The 12,835-nt window shown below is 38.2% G+C and overlaps 1 protein-coding gene across 2 annotated transcripts; it reads right to left on the bottom strand.

The window, feature by feature from the left end:
* Positions 1 to 584: 584 nt before the first annotated feature.
* On the bottom strand, positions 585 to 12,602 carry LOC145413302 (bleomycin hydrolase). Of its 2 annotated transcripts, none has more exons than XM_080283032.1 (9): positions 12,576 to 12,602; positions 9,561 to 9,715; positions 8,717 to 8,869; positions 7,356 to 7,501; positions 6,455 to 6,539; positions 4,915 to 5,163; positions 3,952 to 4,178; positions 3,345 to 3,465; positions 585 to 2,104 (listed from the first exon to the last, which is right to left on the bottom strand). In XM_080283032.1, the coding sequence occupies exons 2-9, from the start codon at positions 9,645 to 9,647 to the stop codon at positions 1,883 to 1,885; spliced, it is 1,290 nt and encodes a 429-aa protein (XP_080139158.1). In that variant the 5' UTR covers positions 9,648 to 9,715; positions 12,576 to 12,602; the 3' UTR covers positions 585 to 1,882. The 2 variants fall into 2 exon arrangements, with proteins under 2 accessions (XP_080139158.1, XP_080139156.1); XM_080283030.1 differs by lacking the exon at positions 12,576 to 12,602 and adding an exon at positions 10,292 to 10,325.
* Positions 12,603 to 12,835: the final 233 nt, after the last annotated feature.

Below are 12,835 nucleotides of genomic sequence, written 5' to 3'. Positions count from 1 at the left end.
TGACAGTCTCTTGCCACTTAGCAGCATTATGTGAGTAGTTAACTCCAATCGTCTCTCAAATTTAGCCCATAAGGGCCACATCCAGTCAGAGAACCTTAACCCACAAGACCACCAAGCATCCATTTGTTGGTTACAGGAATATGGGTACCGATCAACCTACTAAATGGCATATATGGAACGGACTGACCACAGAAAATGAATTTTAAGACTGACAAGCTTGCTCTTCTTACATGGAATATCTTACATCCATTAATATTCATCCATCCATCCATCAGTCATCCATCTATCTACAGCAAGAAGGATTAATCTCAGAGTGGACAGCCACAAACAAAACAATGTACTTCTCTGTTGCCCTATTCTCTGCCAGTAAGTTCCACTCCCTCCATCTCATACCACTTTCGTTCATATGCCTCTCCAGCCCCATCCCTCAATCTAATCCTCGGCCTCCCCCTCCCTTGAACCCTCCCTCTATCTCACTCACATGCACTGTCCTAAGCAGTATGGAAGGAATGATTACCTAACTATATACAAAGAAACATTTTATTATGAAATTAATTCCATTAGAAATCATTAATATTCACCACTGTTTTCACCTAAAAAAAAAAAAATGGTTTAGTAAAAAAAATAGCCTAATGCAGAACTGTAATATGAAAGCATAGTAGTTATTCAGTTATTAAAAAAATATACCTGTAGATACAGACCTCAAAGCAAGGAAATGCATCTGATTTTGCCGAAACACTCATTAAAGACTGAAGGAAAATACATACACAATATAAAAGTGTTTAAATCCTTAAAAAGAGAAAATATGAGAGTAAAAGAAATATAATTTTTTTATAATCTAACTAATATTATGCTGCATCAATTTAATTTCTTAATACTATATATGCGAAGGAATAAGAATGAATGTGAATAAAAGTTATCTATTGTACTATTGTACTATACAGTACAGTAGTTACATTCATGAAATGTATTACTGTACAAGTAATTTACATTACCATACAGTACAGTATTAGGTTACTTAATGTTAATCTGTAGAAATTATACAATTAACATGTCAGTCTAAATATTGTTGTTATATTTCTGTCATCATCATCAATCACTATACAATGGAATGACTTGCAGTACCGTACATGTTTCTTGCATCATCATCTACGCTGAGCTGGCAGTAATAGATAAAATGCACACTTCCCTTCATTTTCATGCTAGGGTTAATCAAAAGCATATCAAAAACACTTATTTGTCCTTCTGGGAACTCGTACTTAAATCTTTAATACAAGTCCAAACAACACAGTATACAGGTAGTTCTCGTTATAAGTCAGGATGAGTTCAAAGATTCCCATACAACTGGGAATCTAAACTGGAGGAAGATGGGAAATCAGATCTATAGTTTGCAAACAGAAATTTACCAGGCCACTTTTGTGAAATTTATGGTGGACAATTAGGGAAGATTTTGAGGAGTGGATGGATTAATGAAGTGCATAGCTCATAATTATGATGAGCTTATAAAAATCACTCCTGACCTACACAAAATAATTTGGCGGTTGCAAGACTAAAACTCATACACTAATGCATCATCACAGCAGGGGTTAATCCAACAAGGCTGAGGGTGTCTTCTTTTTATTTTTATTTTTTGCCATCTCCTGATATTATTCTGCTTAAGATACATTTTTCATATTAGAGGGGTCAACTATTCTTTTAATAAGCCCTTTCAGTACAAGAGGCCTGTCTGAGGTTGAAAAAAGCTGTCTGGTTGCAAGAATATACCAGAGTAGGACATCCTCACAGCAAAGGAGTAAAAAATATAAATACATAAAGTAAATCAAAATAAAAACAATTGCCTTATAACGAGCACTTACTGTATCAACAACTATTGGTGGTGACATTAAGACTCATGTGCCAGGGCTCCCATGGGGTCCCAGGCCGGAAGAGTGATGGGCTCCTTACTGTACACTGCCATCACATCCTCTGACACGTACTTTTTGTCAACAACGATCTCAAACACAAACTCCTGGAACCATTTTGATGTCATCACCAAGTACCCTTTCTCTCCTCGGTCTTCTCCCCAACTATTCTCCACTCGCCACTTCTCAGCTGTCCCCGAGTCCTGAGGAAGTAATACCAGTAATGAGCATTATCAATGTCATCAACGTTTAATATTATCTCCTCTATCATCATCACCATCAACATTAACATCATCACCTTTATCTCTATCATCATGAACATCCCTGCAATTACCAAATTTCCATCCAACATCTGATCAATTGCTCCATCAGGACTGTAAGGGCTATAGGCTAGGCTACTTAGTCCTGAGTAGCAAGGGTAAGCATTTACTCACCCCTGTGAGCATAAATAACCCATGGACTTACACCTGTAATAGCCACATCTGGCTGAAGTGCCTCAACTCACTAGACTGTCTGTATTAGACATTACTGGTTATATAGTTAACCCCCATGAACCTGGTGATACCCATTTTAGTTTATTTTGATTTCTTCTAGACAAATTGTTTTAACTTAGGAAAGGCCTCTAACTGTGGAGATAAATAAAGGCTACATCCAACTTTTCCCAATGAAAAAAGTCTCCCCATATGTGAATAAAAGTGTCTGAAAGCAACAAGAATTATAGTCACTGGTAAAGACTTTATCATAGTGAAATACACTGGTAATATTACAGGATCAAAGTTATCAAACTAGGTACTGTATCAAATTTCATGTTTGGTTACAATGCTCAAACAGCAGGTGATAGCACAAAATAAAGCATATTAAATCTATCACCATCCTCATCCTCATCCAGACCACCTTTCCCACTCTAGGGCTGGGTGAGGAGTAGCAGTGTCCTGACAGCCAAAGTTTGCCAAAATTAATGGGCCATGCTTCCATTCACTCATCATTTATGCCCACAGTAATCATCATCATCATCATCATTCTGACCTTTTTCTATGTAGGCATGAGGTGAGGATGGACCCAGAAACAAGGAAAGAGTAAGTAGGTACTGTACAAAAGTGCTTGAGTTATCAACAGCATGACCAAGGATATAGGCCACACACTCATTCACACACCATTCAAGCCCCCCAAAATCCTGGTTCTACTTCATAGGCCTAACCATCAGCACATACCAAGGGGGTGGAGGATATTTTTTTTTTTTAATTTCACATTACTTGCCAAAAAGTCAATCTGTTGTTCCCCAATACAAAATTCATCCATCCATCTAGGTTCCCTGTCAAGTCATTAGTGTCATCAACTTTCATACCATCCATTCTTGTCAATTCCCTTGCTTCATGAACTTCCATACCCTCCTTTCTCACACAATCATTTACCATATCCATCCAGAATAACAAGGATACTTACATCAACAGTGACAGCAGTGAAGACCATAGCATGGGTCATAAGAGATTCACCGTAAATGAGTCGGTCAGCCTTACTCAGCCCTACATTCACGTCAACACCAAATGCTGACTTATAATCATGTCTGCAGATAAAAGTAAACACATGATAAAATACAAACTAAAAGACATCTTTCTCTCCAGTAAAATAAAACAGGGTGCTCTCTCTCTCTCTCAAATACATCAATAAATTAATTAATAAATATATGAATAACTTAGATAAATATAAAAACTGAGTAGAGTGCTTTAAGAGTCTTTTCCTATCTGACTATGAAGTATTTGCAGCTGAGTTTCCTCCCTAGGTATAAATAACATGCAACCCACTTTGCAGTGCTTCTCACAGTAAGTGATAGCTAGTCACCTAACACTGCAACTAGCTATCCTAAACTTCCATAAAATATGAACAATGTTCTCACTCTTTTGACTACAGATCACTGCCATCTTCAAATCCTTATGTAGACTGTATGTGATCAACTCCAGCAGTCAGTGATACAAATTAACAACAAAATTAAGTACTGTTAAGCAAATTAGTTATAATAACTCAAAGAACAAATATAATCAGCACAACTTACACATCAATATCCTGGATGCCTAGTTTCCCTGCAAATCTCTTGCCTACTTCACAGCCAAACCACACAGCCTCTCCATTCTTGATGCTCTCAGTGACCAAAGTCATCAATGTTTCCACAGGCTGATTGTTGTAGATGGTTTGCCGGCCACCAACCATGTTCCCTAAACAGTCTACCATGTAGCATTGCCAATAGGTATTGTTTGGCCTAGGGTCATTTACTAAACATACCTGGAATATGAAATGAACAATTAAGTTGTAAATTAGAATAATAATCAATGCTCTTCATAAGGTATAATGAAACATCATCATCATCACCATAACTATTTTTTCCCACCAATGAATGGGGTGAGGTAGGGTCCAGACATGGAAAGAGAAAATATGGAAAAGGGAGAACTACCAAGAGTATACATGCCTAGTGAAATGACCCAAATGTGTATTCACACACCCTTCAAACCAAATCAAATAAACAATGCAATGCTTTCTCTTGAGGAATCCTCATACAGGTACTGAGACGGACCATGATAAAACTTATATTTTCTATGGACTGGAAGTTAAACCGAGTACCAAACACCATCTAAGTACTTCCTAACAACTACTGGAATCTGATGTAGAAGAAAATAAAACTGAGATGTGAAGATTTGTAACACAACATTCAAGCTTCCTGAATCTTGGGTCCAACTCACAGGTCTTTTTTTTTTTTTTTTTTTTTTTAAGGGAACTTTCACTCTCATCTTAAATGTCGGGACCAACTGCTTAGCCCCGGGCTCCTACGCTCCTCATGGGGCAATGTAGGATTGGATGATGGATGGACGGATGGGGGGGAACTTCCTTTTTTTAAAGACACTTCAAATACAGCTGCCAGACATCAATCCATCAACTATCATGTGCATCAAACCCTTGTCATGTGTTCCTCTGTACATAATTCATTCAACTCAATCCCCATTGATATCCACATCTTTCTTACCTTGTCTTCAACATTAAAATAAGGCTTGACATATTCTGAGTAAAATTCTTGTGGTGTAAGAGGTCCAACTTTGTGGTAGGCCTTTGACTTGTCGTAGTACTCCCAGGTGAAGGTCTGAGGAGGGATGCCCAGGCAGATGGCCACAATACGGTATATTTCGCTCATTTGGCGGGAAAGTGTGTCTGCTATGACCGATTCATCCCCATCCTTGTCAATCACCAGGCGAAGCTCACGGGTAAATTCTCGCAGCTGTCAGGGAAAGGGTGGTAATAAATCATCATCATTATTCTGAACTTTTTTCCTATCTAAAGATGGTACTCAGCAAGTTTTCATCATCAGGCACCTTTTCTGTCATTCTTTTTTGTTACTAAATCCACAGAAAGTTATCTAAGATTATGTACTAAATTTTCACTGCCAGCTATAAATCTAATTTGCCAGTCTCCACTAAATTACTGCATCAGCTGTATGACAAATCTTGTGATTACGGGGCGCATCATGAGTGTACACCATGGACTTAACTCATCAAACATGAAAACTTAATAGCTTTATTAATACAGTCAGTCACCCTTTAGTTTTAGATGATTGAAAATACATATACTGTATATATATATATATATAGGAGCCTCAGTGGTACAGTGGCAGAATGTGCATTTCACACACTGGTGAGAGCGGGTTCGCCTCCCGCCAGAGTTGTAAAAGCTTTGGGAAGCGTTCACCAAGACACTTGCTACTTTGGTGGACATAAGGGGTGCTGTGGTTGAACAAGTGTCACATACTAGTATGCTTGCACCCAATCGGCTTAAGGCAGGCCGATTACACTTGGCTCACAGACTACACACGCATCCAAAGCCACTACAACACTACAATCACACTCACAAGCGCTTCTCACCCTACATACAGTTTCTACCAGACAGCCTAAGCCACTGGGTAGAGATACCGTACATTGGCTGTATCGTCCCTGCTTCGGTAGGGATAGGCCGGTCCTGCAGTGGACCTCAACGGGTGATGATGATGATGGTGATTTTATATATATATATATATACTTTTTTTTTTTTTTCCAGTGAATAAGAGGCATGATTCTGGTTCTAGACTGAAAAATTGAAAGCACAAGACTGAAAATTTAAAAGCACAAAACACTCATTTCTCATTTTAAACCAACTTTATAATAATACATTATGAGTAAATGTTGGTGAACAATGTGCATTCACTCACTTGCAACTTAATAATGAAACAACTTTACGAAGAATGGGCTAACTGCATGAAAACTAAGAAAGTTAAGAGATATTTCCCATCTCTATAAAAACAAATAAAATGGAGTATAGTACCTTTCAACCAACAACCAGACAGTACTACCTTAGTTAAATAGAACACATAACAAAATACTGTGTTATGCTGCATTTTTTCTTTCCAGTTATCTGAATATATATATTCTTCCAAGCTATCTCAATTAAAAACCTGTAATTCAGTTCTTTTATTTCTAGGGACAAATATATTCATACTGCAATAAAGTCCAGTTGTACAGAAACAGATTATGTCTTACCTTACTCTGTAAAATTCTATTCATCCTCATACTGTTCTCAGCACTATAGGATTCAGGAAAGCATTTCTTTGGCATCAGACCATACCTAGAAATACAGTAAATTGATCATCATCAGTTTCTAAAACATAAATTAAAAGATAATCATTCTAATAATGTTTCATATGTTTACATGGAGGGAAGAATGATATATACTTTTTTTATCTTATCTGAAACACAGACCATAAAAAGTTTCAGCATCAGCTCCCCCCTCTCTTATCTGAAAACAAGAACTATTAAAAATCCCAGCATCAGCTCTCCCTCTTGTTTCATGAACTGCGAAACCACCTTTCGACAATGCATAATGAGTATTTGCCAATACTAAGACAGGCAAGTTTCAAGGTATCCTTCGACTGAAGGGGTTAAACACACATCTTCATCAACAATACTGACTTGGCAGAAATTATACCCACATCTGATACGAAGCTACTTTCAGGTACTTCTACGCTGCGTAACAAGCCATATGGTTTCTCATAACCCAGGAAAACTTACTACATTCGACGGTAACCAGAGCTAAAAACATTGATGCCTGGTTGTCTTGTGGGCTAAGACATTCCAACCAGATGTGGCCCAATGGGTTTAAACGTTAGGGATAGTTGGGGTTTATTGTTCACATAATGCAAACAATGCCACTCAGGGAAGTGACTGGTCACTCATTCGTTTATATGTCTAGACTGACTAGCCTAGCCCCAGGCCCCTATGCACTTGATGGGGCAGTAAAAGCTTGGACGATTGTTGGATGGGATCCTGCAGAAAGTGCAAAACAAGCCAATCTTGTACATTCAAAATAAACAATATCAACACGCCTCATAATTTCTACCATTAAAGCAACTGACAGCAATGTGAATCTATCCTCACTACTGACCTGGTGACGAGGTTGACAAGCATATCCCACTGTCCACCATCAGGGATTGGGTCATGCAGAAGGAAGGACACTAATCTTCCCTCAACTGCCTCACCCCGTCCCACACACTCAACCATCTTGTTCAGGAAGTAGTTACACCGCTCTATCTGCACAAAAATAAATTACAGTAGTAATACTGCTGGTCAATACTATTACCAGTGCTGTACTTTCATACTCATTAATACTCACTTACTCTAACACACTCTTATGCAGTCTCATATTCTCACTTAATATTTCACTCACACACTACCATTTTTGCTCAGTCACGCTATCACTGTCACTTTCACTCACTCTCTCACCTTCTCACTCAATCTCAAATTCAGCCATTCCTTCAGAATCTCACTCAATTATTTTCTCACATTCATGCATTTCCTCAGTCTTTCAAACTCTCACACTCACTTTCTCCATTTCATTCACTCTCAGTTCTCTCACACTGCAGTATTGATGCTCTCACACTGCCACTCTTTCACACTCTTTCCAACTCTTCCAATCAGTCACTCACTCTGCCCCACTCAGTCCCAAACTATCATTCACACACTCTCCATCACTCTAACCTCAGTTTCTCTCTCTCCTGTGGTCTCATGCTTGAATGCACATTGTTTATATTTCCAGTACAGTATAGAACAAATATGCATGTAAGAGAAGGCATGCTTTATATAATTATATACTGCATAAGTTATCAGCTTTATATATCCACTGCATAAGTTACCAATACATCCAATCCTCAAGGAAGTTTCAATATATTTCAGTTTATATTTACAAATGGTAATATAAACTGTGGAAACTAGCAAATTAGCTTTATAAGTAATAAGAGAATTCTGTAAGGTTCTTTCTAATTTACCATGAGCTTAACTTATTCAGTATGATAACATATTTTATACTGTATTTCATTACTGTTGCTTCCAGACTATTTTATTATATGTATATATTTTTTTTAATGCAAGAAAGAAGGAACCAAAGGCCAGGGGCCTGCAATTACCGTTCCTTCCAAGAAAAAAACAAAAACAATATAAAAGAGAGCCAAATTCAAGATTCGTTCATTTTCAGATGCTTGGACACACTGTGTTTGAAAGACTGGAGATCATAGGAAGCAGGAAATACAGACAGAGGAAGTGAAAAGATTATACAAACTCCACCAGTCCTTTTTGATACAAGTCTCCTGTGAGCTGAATAAAAAAGTTTGCAGATAGTAAGTGCACAAGAGAAAATATACTGTATTATCAATTACAATAGTTAACATTAAAAAGGAGAGTACAGGTACTTTATAACAAAGATATACAATACATGAAGGCTCTTTACATTTATTACACTTGTATCCTTACCTTGTCCCAGAAGAAGAGATATGACTGGGAAAACTCAAACTCCTCAATATTGTACTGCTTGACAAAGGGTAACCGAATAACATTAAGACACGCAAAGATCCAACAACGTCCTGATGATTTCTGATTTGTTACCGGCCGACCTTCACTCTCAACCTAAACAGGAAAATGAATAAATAAAATTAAAAATGAAAGCTCAGAAGCAAAAACATATTCCTAAGGCTCTATGCTTTTTCCATAGCTACTTCTTTGTGACTACGTGTATGGTAATCTTCTAGTGTCAACTCAGCATTCAAATCAAAGAGATGGCAATTTTAGGCCATGCTGGAGTAAAAAATACACTGACATTGCAAGGCGCTGCCAGTGACTACCTTTAGCATCATCTAAATAATACCTGGGTAGTATTCATTCCTGCACATCCCAAGGAATTTTATACAGAAGCTTAACAGCAACACCTCTCCATGAACTAAGTTTATAAAGTCTATCTATCTATCTATAACCTGATGCCCTAATCCCGCAAAGGGTGGCCGCAGACAAAACGCCTTCTAGTCACTCTGTCACCCATCATTTGACTACCCTCCCCCCAGGTCACTCCCCCCTCCCTCATATACCTCTCAACTCCATTCCTCCACCTCATCCTTGGTCTTCCCCTCCCTCTCCCTCCCTCCACCTCACCTACATACACCCTCTTAGTCAGTCTTTCATTCTCCATTCTCTCCACATGTCCAAACCACCTCAGTGTATTTCTATAAAGTACGATCAATTATTATATATAGCAAAATACCTCAAGGAGGATATATTAAGTATTAAAAATACTAGACAACCCACTACATTTTCCATACCGTACCTTATGATTGAATACATGATTTGTTGCTACAACTTTATTCCGACGTACACACATCTCTAGAGGGTCCGTTTTAAAGCAGGCATTCATGGCCAACAATGAGCTGGCTTCATTTTCTACTTGCTTCCTGTATTCATCGATTAGCTCAGGAGTCAGACCTGAAAAAAACCGCAAGAAAAATATGATATATATATACGTACAGTAAGTTGGCATTTTGAACACTCACATAACCTAAAGGAATGGTACAGTCAGGGAGAAAAGTTTCCCTACTACTTCACTGCATCTACTTCATATATGAGGAATCTTCATCTCTTTCTTCCTTGATGTACCATATCAATGGCAATCATCTATGGTCAGAAAAACATACCAAGCTTCATTCACCTCAAGAATATTAGCCAGCAGAAGAAAATACCAAACAGATGAGGTGAAATACATGTACAGTATTAGGGAAACTTTAGTTCCTTGTCATACCTAATACATGAGCAATAATGACTACGGTAGGTATCTTTCATTCAAGTTGATTACTGTCTTTTCAAATATTAACATTTGATACTGCATGTAGTTATGCAAACTATCCACAGAATTAATACATACAAAAAATAATATGTTATGGAGTCTCAAGAACAACTGGTGATGCAAGGACAGGTAGAAAACTGACATTATTCTACACACACACACACACACACACACACACACATACACACACACACACTACTATACTTTTGCATACTTACTCAAACTCATTTTGTAAAAGAAGGCTCAGCAACTGTAAAGAGAAATTCTAATTTAAGTGGATGGTGAATATTTGGTTACATAAAACAAATACCTGTAACATTCTGAAGAACTATGCAATACAGTATCAAACTATTAATCCATTCTGCTTGGGAATGTGTTATATATTCTAGCTACTGCCAGACAATTTTACTCAGCTCGACATAAACTCTTCAAACTACAGATGATGGCTGGGAGAAGTTCAAGGAGTTGCTGCCTCTCCTGCCACTGAGTGGGCTCTCCTTTGTGCTATGGGGTCCTTGTATGCAAAATGTGTTAGGAATGTAATGCTGTACTGTAGTGAGATCTGGGTAGCAAAGGAGGAGGCTATTCATAAGCTCAAACATACAGAGATAAAAATGAACAGATGGATGTGTCGTGCATCCTTGAATGACAGGCCTGGGAATGTTTGGACCGTGAATGAAGAGTTTAGAGGAAAGATGGGGCTTGAATAAATTTGTTATGTGACGAGATGGGGTAGATTGAGACAGAGATAGTTTGGGCATGTGGAGAGGATGAAGGATGACAAATGGCAAATGATGAGAGGACTGACTAGCAACTGCTGAGGGTGGAGGTGCAAGAGGCAGACCAAAACAGACTTAGGATGAATTCATTCAGTGTGACCTCAGGGATACGGAGCTGAACAGAGAGGCTGCTACAGATCGAGCAGAGTGGAGAGCTGCCATTAGGTGACCAACGTCGATGTATGCAAGGATGTTGGAGCCATTACAAACAAAGTGAAATGACTGATCATATTTTTGCCTCTCTTCGTCACTGTCAAAAGGAAATTGGCTATCATTAACTAGAGTAGGGTGTGACAAAATTACCCTGTTAAAGCTTAATACCTCTGCAAAACAGGAACATTGCTATGTGCAGGATGTCTGTACGGTAATTTCAAACCACATATAACTAGTAATGCTGTATACAAAACTCGACTTTTTCACTCAAATGAGTAATGTGATATAGTACATTCTCCATAAAAGTCTCTGCCAAGAGCATATCCAGGGGGGTTTAGTCGTCTGAAAATCTCCCTTGGCAGATTAAATGGATAGCAAGACTAAAACAAGAAGAACATATTCATGTTCAATGGTTAAATAGTCCTGGATACACACTCTTCTACATTATAAGTTTATTACAATATTCCAGTATATGGTGAACACATCTGGTAGGACGTGAAAATAACAGAAATGTTATTATAAAAAAAAGGGGGGGGGGGAGAGGATACAAGTGATAGGCCAATTACATTAAAAACTGACTTACACTTTCAATCAACTTTATCCCATGGGACGATAGCTTCCTTGGTTAATATTTACTTTACCAGTTCCTTTCTTTCAGCATTTTGTTTTACCATCCTGTTTTTATCTTTTGTGGGTTAATTTGACATGGCAGGTTGTCAGAAACATGTGTTTTAATATTAAACTAACCTCATCTAACTAAACCAAAAGGGATTACTGAGTATTCTGGTCGCATTACCGTACTCTACCATGTGCAACAGCAACTGATGCCCATCCCTCACCAAAACACCCCATCCCCTTCAATGCTGGGATTGATGACATTATAGTAATTTAATGATTAAAAACAGGTTTCCAACAACTTGCAACTTCAAATCAAGCCACACAAGACAAAAACATGCTAGTTAAAAGGAGAAAACTGCCAAAAAAAAGAGGCCCATGAAGTAAATACAGTACCGACTTCAACCTTGTCTTTTAAAATCAGTGAAACCTACCAGAGAATCTGGTATTACAGGGTAGGGATAAAATTTAGCAGAAGCCAGACCTTGACATACGAATTCTGAAGTGCTGTATGCTGTATTTATATTGCAATATTTGGAAACATCTTTCTTCTATATATAACACTTCTGTCACAAATGAATACCAGTTATAAAGGTCTATCTATCTATCTATTGCCAGATGCCTTTATCCCACAAGGGGTGGCCACAAACAAATCGCCTCCAAGTCGTCCTGTCCCCCACCATTTCACTGCCCTCCCCCTAGCTCACACACCCCTCTCTCATATACCTCTCCACTCCATCCCTTCAACACATCCTCAGTCTCCCCCTCCCTCTTCCCCCCTCCACCTCACTCTCATACACTCTCCACATTAATCTCTCACTCTCCATCCTCTCCACTGGCCAAACTACCTAAATGTATTTCTCCTAACACTATATCACATCAACATCCACACAACAACGCTCCTTCACTTCCTGTCTCTCCATGTATCTCCACATGCTACTCTCAAATAACTCACTTCCACTGCTCTCGCTCTCGACTTGTGTCCCCCCAACAAGGTCCAAGCTTCCTCTCCATACGTTAGAGTTGGTATCACAATATTGTCATGCAGTAACTTTTTCACTTCACAGTACACGAGTATATATGTATACAGACTATATATGTATACATATATACATACATATATATATATATATATATATATATATATATATATATATATATATATATATACACAGTACCAAGAAATGTTAAGTGATCATGTGTGGCCGGTTACTT

This window comes from Coenobita brevimanus, chromosome 12 (genome assembly GCF_032717465.1).
Source record: "Coenobita brevimanus isolate Jiangsu-jjx chromosome 12, ASM3271746v2, whole genome shotgun sequence".
Lineage (NCBI taxonomy): Eukaryota > Metazoa > Arthropoda > Malacostraca > Decapoda > Coenobitidae > Coenobita > Coenobita brevimanus.
Note: the sequence above shows the minus strand (reverse complement) of the source record. Positions and strands in the feature narration are given on the sequence as shown.